General features: G+C 38.5%; 1 protein-coding gene across 12 annotated transcripts in view; it reads right to left on the reverse strand.

The window, feature by feature from the left end:
• The window catches only part of SOX6 (SRY-box transcription factor 6), a 366784-nt gene that overhangs the window by 236823 nt on the left and 116466 nt on the right, over window positions 1–13495 (reverse strand). For 2 of the 12 annotated variants that reach the window (XM_085063209.1, XM_085063206.1), the window contains exon 1: window positions 2029–2359. The exons of 7 other annotated variants lie outside the window; for them this stretch is intronic. In XM_085063209.1, coding sequence (XP_084919335.1) covers window positions 2029–2105 — 77 coding nt within the window. In that variant the 5' untranslated portion in view covers window positions 2106–2359. Of the gene's footprint in view, window positions 1–2028; window positions 2364–13495 lie in introns of those variants that run through there. 3 more of the 12 variants (XM_085063208.1, XM_085063207.1, XM_085063217.1) reach the window with 3 other exon arrangements.

The following is a 13495-nucleotide window of genomic DNA, read 5'->3' on the forward strand; positions in this document are numbered from 1 at the left end:
TTGGGGAGGAATCAAACACAAACTACTAAAACAAAAATAATTTATGCTTTAATTTGAACATGAATTCTGATGCTGCTACTTGGCAAAGCGCTGCAGTCCAGCAGCTCCTGTGGAGCAAGGTCATAAAAGAGACGAGGGTCATCCAAATACGTAAGACCCCCAGCACAGCAGGCACAAACTCTGCGCTAATTATTTGAGGTCACTTCAGTCCCCAGCACACAACCACTCTGGCAGCTTCCCCATGGCATTAGCACCAGGCAGAACAGGGCTGAGGTGACAGGAGCAGGGCAGGTGCCCATCAGGAGGCACACATTCGGGCAGACAAAAATAAAGTGTGAAAAGGGAGACAGCAAAGACCCTTTCAGTTTCTTTCTGCTGAATCATTTTTCGTCGTTGGGGTTTTGGAAGCTGATTCAGGCAGGGAAATGCCCTACCTGGGCAGAAGCTGGAGCTTGCAGGGAAGCACAGGGCCACCCTAGGAGGTGGCAGGTCTGGGGTAAGCCCTCTAATCTTTTCAGCAGAGGGCTCAATCTCCAAGAGAAGGCACCTCTACAAAGAGGTTCTCTTACTTTGAGACTGTACCCTGGTTGTTTTTTCATAGAAGGTAATGAAGCAGTCTAATATTTGGCAATCAGCACAACTTCTCATGTTCCAGAAATCTCAAAATATCTTCACCTCTACTAAGCAACTCTCTCAGCACTCTCACTTTTACAAAAGAAACTGAGACACAGAGAGTTTAGTGAATTAACCCAAGGAAACAAAGAAATCAAAAGTACACAGGACTGGACTAACAGCTCTTCCCAGCTCCCTATGAAAGGCATAACTTGCAGAAAAAAATGAATCTCAAATCAGGCTCATAACATTCACAACTGAACAAGTCTCTTCTCACTAGCAGACAAAGAAATCTTTCCTTACAATTATTTATTTCAGTAAATAGACATGTAGAGTTGTATTTATTTCTATGGCTTTGTCATTATCAATTTACTATACCATGTCACAAGTTCGCGTTTACTTAAATCAGGCAGTAAATGCTGGGAGAAATGTTTGTTGACACTGAATAGTGAATTCCTGCAAAACCTGACTGCACTTCTGCACTGGCAAGTGCTGATCAAAGTGATATGAAACTGAAAGCTCCCACACCAGGATGAACACCACGTTAAGTACAAGTACAGAAAGAGGCTGGGGATGAAAAGCCAGTTCAAAAAATACAAACTGGATAATAAAATAAAAAAGGAACATATATTTTTAACCAATAGGCACAACTTCTGGGATGGGAACTGTCAACTCACTTGTGTGCTCTATACATTGCTTTTGATTTTTCTCAAACAAGGGGCAAAACATCAAACAAAATATATGATCACTTGGACTACATTTAATGCTTCCAAAAAGCACTTAAATTTACTGCAGTTTTGATGCATTCCATCTTTTCAAATCTCAATTAAAATACTGAATTAATAAATCTCAAGGCAGCAAAATGATTCATTCTAGGATTTTCAAGGACCTTTCTGTAAATACAGGGAAAAGATAAATCCAGCGAACAGCTTATCAATACAACCTCCATGGAATATTTGCTAACATTACACATATGTTAAGCAGTGAAATGTTTTTCACTTGAAAAACACAAAACATTCTGCATCTGTTGTAGAAAATCAACCCAAGAGATACATCTAACAGAAGACTTGTATTTTTCATTTATAAACCGATGAAGAAAAATTCCCTTCACAGCATACTTAGATTCAATTAAAGCAATCATTTACTCAGTACCTATTGCAAATGTCTTAGGCTGCATGGAAGGAGAAATTACATGGTTTGGATAGTAAGTGATATCACTGACTTTTGAAAATCAAACCATTGCTCTAAATAAAATTTGTGCATCGTCATCTAAAAGTATACATGACTATAAACATAACAGATAAGGTTATTCTTAGCTCAAAGACTATAATTCATTTTAGAATTGTAATTAGAAAATCTAAAGTGATAGGAGAAAAAAAAAAAAAAGCACAACTACTAGTTGCACATATCACTCACATATAATAGCTGCTCTTCCACTCTTCTGTCCTGCTTTCTCCTACCACACCAGCCAGCACTCCAGAGTTTGATGGCATAACACCTCTGCCACCTTCCCAAATCACCAGGAACCACTGCCACTGTCAGGAAATCACACCGAGCTATCTCTGCCAGCTCCCAGGCTGGCAGACACATCTATCCATACGTAAAAGCAACATCTAATTCGTTGCACAGAGCACTGTCAACTTTGTTCAACAATTAAAGGCATTAAAAACATAAAAGCAACCGCGAAGAGTGAGGGCGTTCGGGCCTGTTGGGAGATCCAGTGCCCCACATGCCTTCTGCCACTGCTGCTACAGTTAAGCAAACTTTACAGCCAGTCAAGCCATCATCCAACAGAGCCTATTTGCTGAGCAACAGTGGAGCTTTGTGGTTTGCCTCACAGTTGACAGTAAGTTATGAGCCCTTTGTGAGCACAGGGGAAGGAAAACAGAGATCGGAATTTGGCAGGAAAATATAATACAGAATTCTCCTGTCCATGGAACCTGAATTTTTGTGAAAACAATCAAGCATTGTTGAAAGAAAGAAAAGCAACTTTGACAGATGAAATATAGAGGGGCCCCTTTTAGGAAAACAGTAAACAAAGCACCATTCAGGCCAGGTCCATTCTGTCATTTATAAAGATAGTTTCTTCTGTGTGGTGAGAGTTTACAGCAAAGAGTTCAGATTCAACAAATCAAGTGTAAAATCTCCCACAGTCCACATTAAAACAGCTAGCTAGGAAAGGACAGGAATGCCAAAGAGAAAAATATCACAAGTTTTTCTGTTTGGGAGCGAGGATACAATGCATAGATTGGGTGAAAGAGACTCTAAGAAAAGTCTAAAAGACAAGCCAAAAAACTAACAATTGTTAATTATAAAGAGCTAATTTTGTCAGAGACAGGAAAAGAGAAGGACACTGGAGATCAGTGAATAGAAATATGAAAGGAAGGAGCCATTCTTGAACATTGTTGAAGAACTATGTCTCTATTTCTCCAGGCTGGACCTCATGAGGTCATCATTGGCATAAAAGGCTCAAAAACTTGGGCTGGTACTACTATAGTTTGGACATCTGGAATGTCAGCACACAGTGCACTACTTTCTCCAAAGTATCTTAATTCCTCTTTCCAAAAATAGGCATCCTCGCCAGCTTTAGTCACCCAAACTGGAAAATGTACAGCAGGGAGTGAAATGAAAAGCATTTTTGTTTCCTTGCACTCCACAACTACTAATAAGATTTCAGCAAAGGAAAGTTAAGGCAACGGTGTCCAATACACCACAGCTTTGATTAACAGCGCCTGGTCTTGCTACAGGGCTGGCAATTGTTCCAAAGTTATGACTGACGTGAGTTTCAAGCATCGTTGGGACTCTTAAAAGCACATGTTTTTGCAGCCAACAAAGTAATTGTTAATGCTTTGCAGAGTAGAAAGGGACCGTAGACCAGTAAAAGCCCGGTTAGACTCAAATGACACATTACTTGCACATCATTTGGAAAACATGAACAAAACTACTTGGTTTTGCTACACCCAGCTAAAGTAACAGTCTTCATTGTGTGCTAATCTGGACCCAAAACAAGCCACACCTAAGCAAATAATGCTTAGTAGATGCAAAATAATACTGATTTCTTTATTTAGACGACCAAAACTATTTATTTCGCCGATGAAATCACATAATAACTATCTGCAATTTAAAGCGTCCTTTAAAACAAAGCCCACAAAGTGGAGAAGTTTGCCAATAGGTCGGGAATAATAAAAGCAAGCATGCATATGGATTCAATGCTCCGGATTTACCCGGCACTGGTTAATGGTTTCTATAGAGATGGATGTCAATCTGCCTGGCCTTTCTTGTGTCAACACTCAGTTACAACAAGGAAGATCATGGCTTTTGCCTTTGATTAGAAGTGGTATCTTTCCTCAGTTTACTGAAGGTCACAGTATTTGCCACAAGTTCTCTCTTATTACAAGCTCCCTCTTATTACAGATTTTATGTTGAAATGTGTATGTTTACAAAGCAAAATAAAAAGACAATTATTTTTAAAAGTTTGGAGTCAAGAGGGTGTTAAATCTACACTTTGTGCAAAGTTTTCCTGTCCACACTGTAAGGTTTTTTGATCTCAAATGCAGCTACTTGAAAAATTGACAGAAATATTTGCATAATGCTAATGAAGCTGTCAAAAGGTAACTGTGGCATAGTACTACAACCACATCACTACCAACTTTATAAATTCCTTGAAAGAGTAGGGACTTGCATTCTTGTCTCATGCTAACTTAAATTGGATAAAAAAATTCTCATTTTCATTGCAAGTGAAATGTTTTGTTTAAATATTGTCAGCAGGACAATATTTCATCTTATTGCACAAAACCACAAAACACAATGAAATGCAGAAACATCACACCGATAACCAAATGTGAAAAAAACTGACTACTTGCAGTAAATATATAAAAGAAACATTTTCAGGAATTCCCCTTAAGGCAGCAGTCAAAACCAAAGTGCATCTTGCTGCTGATGTTACCTCAGCCCATATTAGCCTGCCAGCCCATCTCTAGCAGCTGCCTGTTTCACACACCCGAATATAACCAATAAGCTTGCCAGGGTGGCATTATAAGTTAATGTGAGAACTAGAGGGGACAGTTTACTTATATAAGTATTAGGTTTAAAAGTCCTGCCTGGAGCAAAAGAACTAAATCTTTTATGCTTCCAAGAGAGACACGTTCACGCTAAAGCAATTTTGGAGCAGTTGGGAAGGAAGCGTTGAAGTTTGAAGTTCTGTCTGTCCTCCAGGATGGGTCAGTCCTTATGGGTTGTGGTCCTGCTTCTAAACATTCCTTTGGAATGATGTCTATCCATCAGTGCTGCCAACCTGCTCCACAACAGGCTGCATTTCACTTGTGCTGACTAGAGAGGGACTGATCTACGTCTACATGAAGCAAATAAAGAGGTGCCAGCTGACTGTAAAGGTTTTAAGATGTGACATATAATATGCCAAGTGTTTTGGTGGCAGCAGAGATTTTCTGTGTAGGAGAATGGGATGAGCCCAATTTTGAAAAATAAGAAATATTTTACAGTGAAATAATGACAGAGCAGGGAAACAAAGGAATTGGTTGCAATTTGCAGTTATGCTCTATACATGCCATTTTAAGAAATTGTAGGATACGACAGTGGTTTACTGTTAGCTCACCCAAAATAAATGAGCATACAAATAAATCAAATTATTAAGTTAATTTCCACTCCCTGCCTTTCACAACCTGAAGCAACAAGGACAAAATGGAACAGCAGAAATTGAGTTCCCCTTGTCCTGTGCACTTTGACATCCAACCATCTGGGGGGAAACACACAGGGATACCAAAAAAGTCCTTCCTGGGCTGGAGAGAGTGTGGGGTGGGAGAGCGCTAAAGCCCAAGCAGGAGGATGCAGCGAGGAGCTGGGACCCTGGGCTGGGATGCAGCGCCTGCCGGGCGCAGGGGAGCTGGCAGGGGCCCAGAAGGGAGGTATGGACACAGCAGGGCTGACAATCCTGCCATGTTTATGAGCGGTAAGCTCCAGGAAATGTTCCACATAGCCCTCATAGTTCTCTGCCTTCAGCCTTCAACGCACACGCGCGCACTCACACCGTCCCTTCTTGAATTTCCTTTGAGGTTCCCATGTCCTGCTCCTTTCCCATCAGGAGCTGCTTCTCCCCACAGGCTCTGCTGGGCTGATGCTCTGCTCTGCTCTGCCACCAGAGCAGCCCATTGCACAGTGGGCACAAGGCATTTTGTCACTGCTCTGAGGAGACATGGCCTGGAGTGAGATGTACAATATTGACCAAGTGGTCTCACTGAAGTTATCGCTGATCTAAAAGATAAGATAAGGAGCTCATTACATATTCCCTGCTCTCACAGAAAGCACCATTTCCCAGGTCCAATTGGTCACTTATCACCTCCCTTGAGCCCATAGCTGCACTTGTAATAAGATTAACAAAAAGAGATCTCAGATAGCACTGAGTAAATAGTCAGCTTGGGTAAGAAAAAAGAAAAATAAGTCCCATAAGGTAACTTCTTGTGATTCTGGAGAGACAGAACATAGATCTGTGAATTGAGCCTAACAGCAAGACAAAGGGGAAATCCCACGTGAAGATGGATTTTTACACACATGAACATGTGTGTGCAGATACATAAATGTATGTGTCTACGTGTACGTATCTTTCTCTGTCCATACATTTATTATATATTAGATTCAAGTCCTAACTGTGCAAGCAGACTGTGATCCATCCTTGTGGCTTTTTTCCCTGTGCCCTGTCGTCCAGATGTAAGCTGTGAAACGCATCCAAGTTCCTTAGAACGGGGAGTGTCGAGCCAGGCAGCTCAGGCTGAGCTGTTCCAGTTATCACTCCATTGAAAATGAACAATAAATTCAAATAACAGAGGCTGTGTTTGATTCTGGATCTTTCTGGGTTTTCTTTCTCTAGTTCCCACCCCCACAGTCTCACCTCTCTCCCACCCTTCCCTACTTACCATAAAGTTATGATGCCCTTTGCTATAATAATGAATGGAATTCCCAGATTATTATTTTAGGGGCTTAACTGATTCTCAGTGGTTTTCATGTGTTTAGCACTTATACAAAGAGGCTTTTTCATATGTCTTTCAGCAAATATACAAATAGGCTTGGAGTCAGTATTCATTTTAATAGTTTCACCAGATAGCCACATTTATTTTCAGAGATTTTTTTCCTCATTTCACTTTCACATCACTCTGCATGCAGCTGTATTACACATCCACCTATAAACCTGGACCTAGCGCCAGCAAGTAGAATATCTCCATCCTTAAAATAACCTTTTTATAAAAAGGTTTATACCTGCACAATGCTCATTGCACAAAACTCTAAATATGTATAAGAGCAAGACTGTTGGAACCTCACTTCCCCTTTTGTGTGCTATTTACTTCCAGGTAATCTCAGCTGAGAGCTTTCTAATGCTGTCACAATGGCCAATTTTATATTGGACATTTTTCCCAATACAGATGTGTAGCTATTTGCCTTTTCTTTACCTCTCTGCAAATGCCACATGGACAGAAATCATTGAGTCACCAGATCATACATTTATTTTTCTGATATATTATGCTGTTTGATGTCATGTTGACATGTAATTGATGTTGGTTTTGCTTTTTTTTGTCTTTGTTTTGTTTCTTGGTTTCAATAAAAAGAGAATTTGAAAAAGGCTGTAGAGTGATGACTTAAGGCACTGACAGACATGAACATAGTATGCATCTCTTTTATGATGTGCTGCTGAGTAAATGGATATATTTCTAGCTTTAGATAACATACAGGAGACCTCTGAATTTTTACTGTATAGTGAAGTATTTGTATAAGCCTAGCCTATAACCTCAAAAGAACTTCTTTCACTCGCAAGAAGTACATACAGAACATGTTTTCAATAAGGGCTTAACCCATGATTTAAGAGTCAATAAAGAAAGATTTTCCATAAAGAAATGGGAAAGCAACAATAGAAATAAAATACAACATACCAAAGATTAAATATGTTCCATCAGCACAACAGTGTCTTTGTACAGTAAAGAGCAGAAGGGGATGATTAATAGTAAAATGGAATATATGTCAAAAGAAAAATAAATGCAATTTAGACAAAGTACACACTTATTAACAGAGAACATCATTTACAGTTATTCAGATGGGAGGAAGGCAAGGATGAAACTAGCAGAGAATCTATTTCACAACGTGAAGTCACATTCATCTTGGTTCAGGCTTCCCCCCCTCTACAGCTGCAAAATAAAAATACTGGTGAAATCCTTGCTGACATAAAATTAATGCCTAAGTACCCAGCGACTTCAGCAGAATCAGGATTTCACTCAAGATATTTTAAGGTGCAGCTTTACTAGGCAGACCTCGCAGATCACCAGTGGGAATGGATCCACACTTCCCCCTAGTTCCCACTGCAGTCACCACCAGCCCTAACAGCCTTGCCACCAGACCTTTTGAAAGGGACCTGAGGCTGTGGAGTGCTTCCTACTCATCCTTCTTCTGAATTGCCACTAGTAGGGTCGAAAAATTCCTGGGGGTGTTCCAGGTGGCTTTACCAGGCACTGTGTTTTGGGGCACGGGGAGGAAAGAAAGGTGGAGTGGAGGCACTTTAAAACAAGCCCAGAGACCAAGTCAAGCTTAAAGCAGTGAAAGACAGATAAATGTGGACTGAATGTCTGCCCAGCACCTACCAGAAGAAAGTTGTCACCTGACACCAACTGAAAGGTTGCAGAGGAATTATTTCTGCATGGTACTACACTATGAGAAGATTTTGGGAACACCTCCTCTAGATTTGCCAGAAACCTTATGGAAACGACCAGATGCAAACATAGTATTTCAAACACTCCAAGTTTTGAGCTAGAAAGATAGAAATATGTTGTCAGCTTGAATCACTCTCTGCAGAACCACAGCAGTGTGCCAATCCAGCCTGCTGGTGGAAAATACCTTCCACAGTGAAACACAACTACAACCAAGTGCACAAAAGATGGGAAAATACATGGTAGAAAGAAAATGACCATTTCGTTCTGCATGCAAGAAACATTCTACATGACAGCTCCATAAACTCTGCCCACAATGCTCTAATATTTCCAAATAAACCAACACAAAATAAATATTTTAATATATTATATATATAATATTTTACATATATATAAAACATGTTTTTATAAGGCAGGGAAGAAAGGTAAATTTTAAATGAAGAAGAAAATTTGGAGAAGTTGCAAATAAAAAGAAAACCAAGTTTAAAACATAAATGTTTGTTCCATATTAATTCTAGATCTTTCTACCACTCCTTTGCATATATAGTTACAAAAAAAATGGGAAACAGAAACAGAAAGAAAACTAGGGGTACAATTCCCCCAATAATCATCTGGAAAAGATGACTTTTTTTGAGCTTTACTCTCCTGAAATATGGTCACAGTGAAACCAGACAGGGAATTAAAGCCTATAATTCATAATATACCTGGGTTTAGGACACATGAGATAGAAATATGGACAAAGTGCTAGATCTGAAATATACATCTCCAAACACCCATTCTCAAAGCTTCCTCTTAAGTACCTCTCTCAAAATCCTAAATGGTCCCAAAAATATTTTGATTATGGTCTAATCTATTCTGTGTGACTCTTGCAGAAAGGATTCTTTGCAGCTCTGGCAAGTTTCTTTCTCTACGACTTTTGTGAGATGAATGACTCCTTCCCTTTGCAAGGAAGTTCTCAGGATCTCTGCATTACAGGACTATTATTATCAGAACTCATTGAGCTCTTGCTGTGTTCACAGATTTAAATCTGAAAGCCAGAAATTATAAACATATACCTCATTCAAGATAGTACACGCAAGCACACATTATACAAATTATTTCTGTAGTGTACATTATAGCTACAAAAAGAATGACATCAGAAACCTTTATTAGCATCAGACAAGAGCCTCAAATCCTGAATAAACTCACACAATTTCTCTTTTTTTAAACTCCCTTTGATTTCTTTGCCTATTAAATCCAATCGCTATACAAGTTGGAGCTGGATGCTCTTGAAATCACACAGAAATTTACTCATTCAGTTTACACCAAATTATCCTGATATAACATTCTAGATGGCAGTTCAATGGAACACCAGAGAGACCACCTATGCACTGCCCAAATTGCCTGTTATCCTGACACTCCTACAGTTTTAATCCCAGTCATCAATTGACTTCGGGATTTTATACTTTTTGAAAACAGGTATTTCTGCACCTTCTAACTACTCTTCAAGGCTGCCTGTGCTGCAGGACATGGATGGAAATATTTAAAGGGAAATGCTCCAATGTAATCCCAGCAAGAAAAAAAAATAACCCAAAAGATAGTGAATAAAAGAATTCAAAACTTAACTGAGCATTCCCACTTTCTAAGATTTTAGGTGGAAAATAACACTCTATCGACAAAGCCAAGTAATTCTCTCTATTGATGAAAGAATTAGAAGACATAAGCAGGTCAAGGAAATACATTAATTACATTATGAACAAAGTCAATAAACATGAAGTAACTCCCTATCCCCCTTCAAAATCCCAGAGTAGCATATAAATTATTTGCAATACTATTATCACTCCAGCAACACTACAATACACATTTTATTAACAATCCATTCCCTGTAATTCTAAGAGCTATGAAGTAAACTGGGATTGTCACACAAGTGCATGTCTATATTACAATAGTCTCGTGAAAGAGTATCCAGGTTTTTAGGAAAGTTCCAGGGAGGTGATCTGATTTTAATCCTGTCATACTTTTAAGCAAATGTAGATTGACTTAAAGGAAACATTGCAGGAGGGAGCTCATGCTCTAGGCTTCACCAAGCAATCAGCAAGGCATCTGACACGCTACAGAAAACCTGCAAAATCCAGCAAATAAATCTTGTAACACCCATTCAGTATCCTACCAAGCACACAGTGGGGAGCTGACACATTATTAACTGACTGTAATTTTCACAAACTGTAACATACTAAGAGCTTTATGACATACATGAGGTAAAATATATTTTTGTCTATCATAAGTGCCCCTGTTTTGAAAGCACGTTAATCAAGATGCTTCAAATAAATCTTTGGGTCATGTTTGTTTTTAAGTTAGTAGCATCAAAAATATTAAACATTACAATAAGAAGATTTGGGAAATATCTCCATTTCATGACTCCACTCTAACAAAATCACAAGCTTTTGATGATGCAGTAATTGTATGTAACACAACAGAAGGACTGACTTGAGCAACAGAAAAGATAACCCTGGGCCAGGCAATTGTCACAAAGTGGTGCTTCCCTTGAATATGAAGTTTTAAATTAAATTATGTTTTAAACAAACTCTCTTAAACCCTGCTCTTTTGATGAAAGTAAATCCACAAGAGACAATGCAGGTTCCAAGGAAGCTCTAATGTCATCCAAAAGGAAAGAGCTGAAGATGATGACACAGACATCAACTTGCAGACAAGGCACCTTTCCTTTTGCCTTGGTGAAGATTTGTACACCTTTGCAGAGCCAAACCTCACCTGCCTCTCTCAGGAGCAGCAGAAAGCACTCCTGCAAGTGACAGAGCACTGGCTTTTGAAGCCTTACATTGTTCTGCCACACACAGGAATAACTTGAGGTCCCAAGGGTTCATAAGGGAAAATGGCACTTTGCCACGTCTCATTACTGCCTGCCAACCTGTAGATAATCTTCTTGTGCTGTACTTCATCTGATACTTTCACATTTACAACCCTTTACAATACTCAGCAGTTTCTATTTAAATAAAAGTAGACAAGATTAAAAAAATAAACCTTAAGTAGAAAATACAGGCTAGATGTGAAAACTGAGAGCATTTTCCTCACTATTGTCCATTATTCTTTAATGTATCATTCTCTTTCTGCATGTAGGCCAAAAAAATAAATCCAATGTAAACACAAAAGGCAAATACCTTTTGAAGGCCAAGCAAATATTTGAAAAGCAAAAAAGAGATTCTGCTTTTATCTCCAGATCACCCTACAATTTAATGGTTAGTGGAGAGGGGTTTCTTTTTTCCTTTCTTTCTTGTTTTTCTTTTTCTCTTTAGTTCAGGGAATGCAGCAGGGGCAGGTCCACACCTCATAGCTCACAGAATGGTTATCAGCCTATAAACCAGAACAATGGGATAACAAAGGTCAGACAACTACGCCATGTTTGTTACAGAGCAGAGAGAAAAAGTGGCACCATCAGAAGCCATAAGACAGCAAACCAATGGATTGAAAAAACCTTGATCCAGTGTTATTTCTAAATTATGAAAATGACATGCCTGACCTTGTAGTCTGATGTCTGTAATTTATAGGCAAAGTGCAGGTGTCTGTGTGGACTTTAATGGTCTTTATGAGGTTTCATGAAATTAAAATAATACCACTCCATGGACTAGACAGAAAGACTTGGGTCTTCAGCTATGACAATAGTATTAAATAGCACTGAAGAGAAGAAAAAAAAAATATTATCTGCAAGCTAAAATGGCAAAGCCAGCAAAACATTACCATGAGTCCACAATCACCTGGCAGGGAGAGTAAATGACTGAGTATAGGGAGCAGTTTTCAAAAAGGTTTTTAGGTGGGAATAAAGCTGTTGAAACCAAAATGGAACACAAGTCCCTTTTTTTGCCCCCCTTATTACTAATCCACTGGTAATTCTCAGGTCTCTAAGGAACACCAATGTACAAATGTTCAGTAGTTCAATATCAATACTCTCAGGCCAATAGCAAATCTCACCTAATCACACACAAATCCCAACAATTCCACAAAAACTATGAAATGTTACATAATGAGAACCAGTGCTTTCTTACATTGTATGTAAACCCACCCCCCATATCACCTTATCATTAAAATAAAGCCATCAGTGATAATGTTATTAAAAACATTGATGCAACTTTTGGGGTTAGTCATTTGTCCACTGACTTCAAGGATGCAAGAAAACATTTCATATGTGTTCAAGCTGTAAAGTATGTGTACTTTATCATCTTTTATTGGAGAGAAAAGTGATATACACTTCTTATAATCAAAGAAGTCTGATCAGCAAAGGAAGATTAATACTAGAAAACAGAATTGATACTTGCTTAGTCTTGTAAGAACATTTATAGATAAAAGCTATTTAAAAATCTATTTTCTAGCAAACACAAAAAATCTAATTAAGCATCTGAAAGCTATTTTGATTAGGTTAATTTTCAGTTTTCACAATATAATATCACATTAGAAGATAATGGTATTCTACAGAAGACAGTGGCAGAAACAATGAGAAAAGGAATTATGTTCCAGACTACTACATAAATTAGGAGAGACCAGCCCTTCATCCACTACTAAAGATATTGCCAGGAAGGTAGTTTTCTTAAGACTTCTCTTCTGAAGCCTTTGTAAAAAAACATTAAAAGAAATTGTTTTTAAATTGGCAAAAATATTGATAGTATCTCTATAATCTCTAAACACAATTGTAATAATATCTTAGCTAATAATTAAACATGTACAATGTCCAATTCTCTACCTGTTTAATAATAGAAATCCTGCAAGTGCAAGGTAGAGCACCAGGATGGCAACAGGCCCATTGCTGTGCTAGAAATGACCCATGCACTGCACAAATAAAACTGCTTCCAATAGCATGCAAGAATCACAGGCACTCTCATCTGCTCCTGATTTTATCAAGTAATTCTCAATAATTTTTGCTGACCATGTATTAGTCCTCTAAATTATAAACTGTCGTCTCTGAAAGTAGAGTTACATGGAAAACAGACAGTATTTTTAAGGAAGTGTGAAGCTTTGCCAAATATTAGTATGAAAATTAAACAGGGTATTGCTGTGCACATGTACATACATGACCATTAGGTGCATATGTCTGTTCACCTATATATTTGCATATGTAGAAATGCATATAAATAAAGCACAAAATGCACTTGTATCCATGTAGGTATGCATTTCTGTGCATGCTTATACACACA

The sequence above is a fragment of the Lichenostomus cassidix genome, chromosome 5, assembly GCF_008360975.1.
Source record: "Lichenostomus cassidix isolate B80296 chromosome 5, HeHo_3.0, whole genome shotgun sequence".
In the NCBI taxonomy this organism is placed as follows: domain Eukaryota; kingdom Metazoa; phylum Chordata; class Aves; order Passeriformes; family Meliphagidae; genus Lichenostomus; species Lichenostomus cassidix.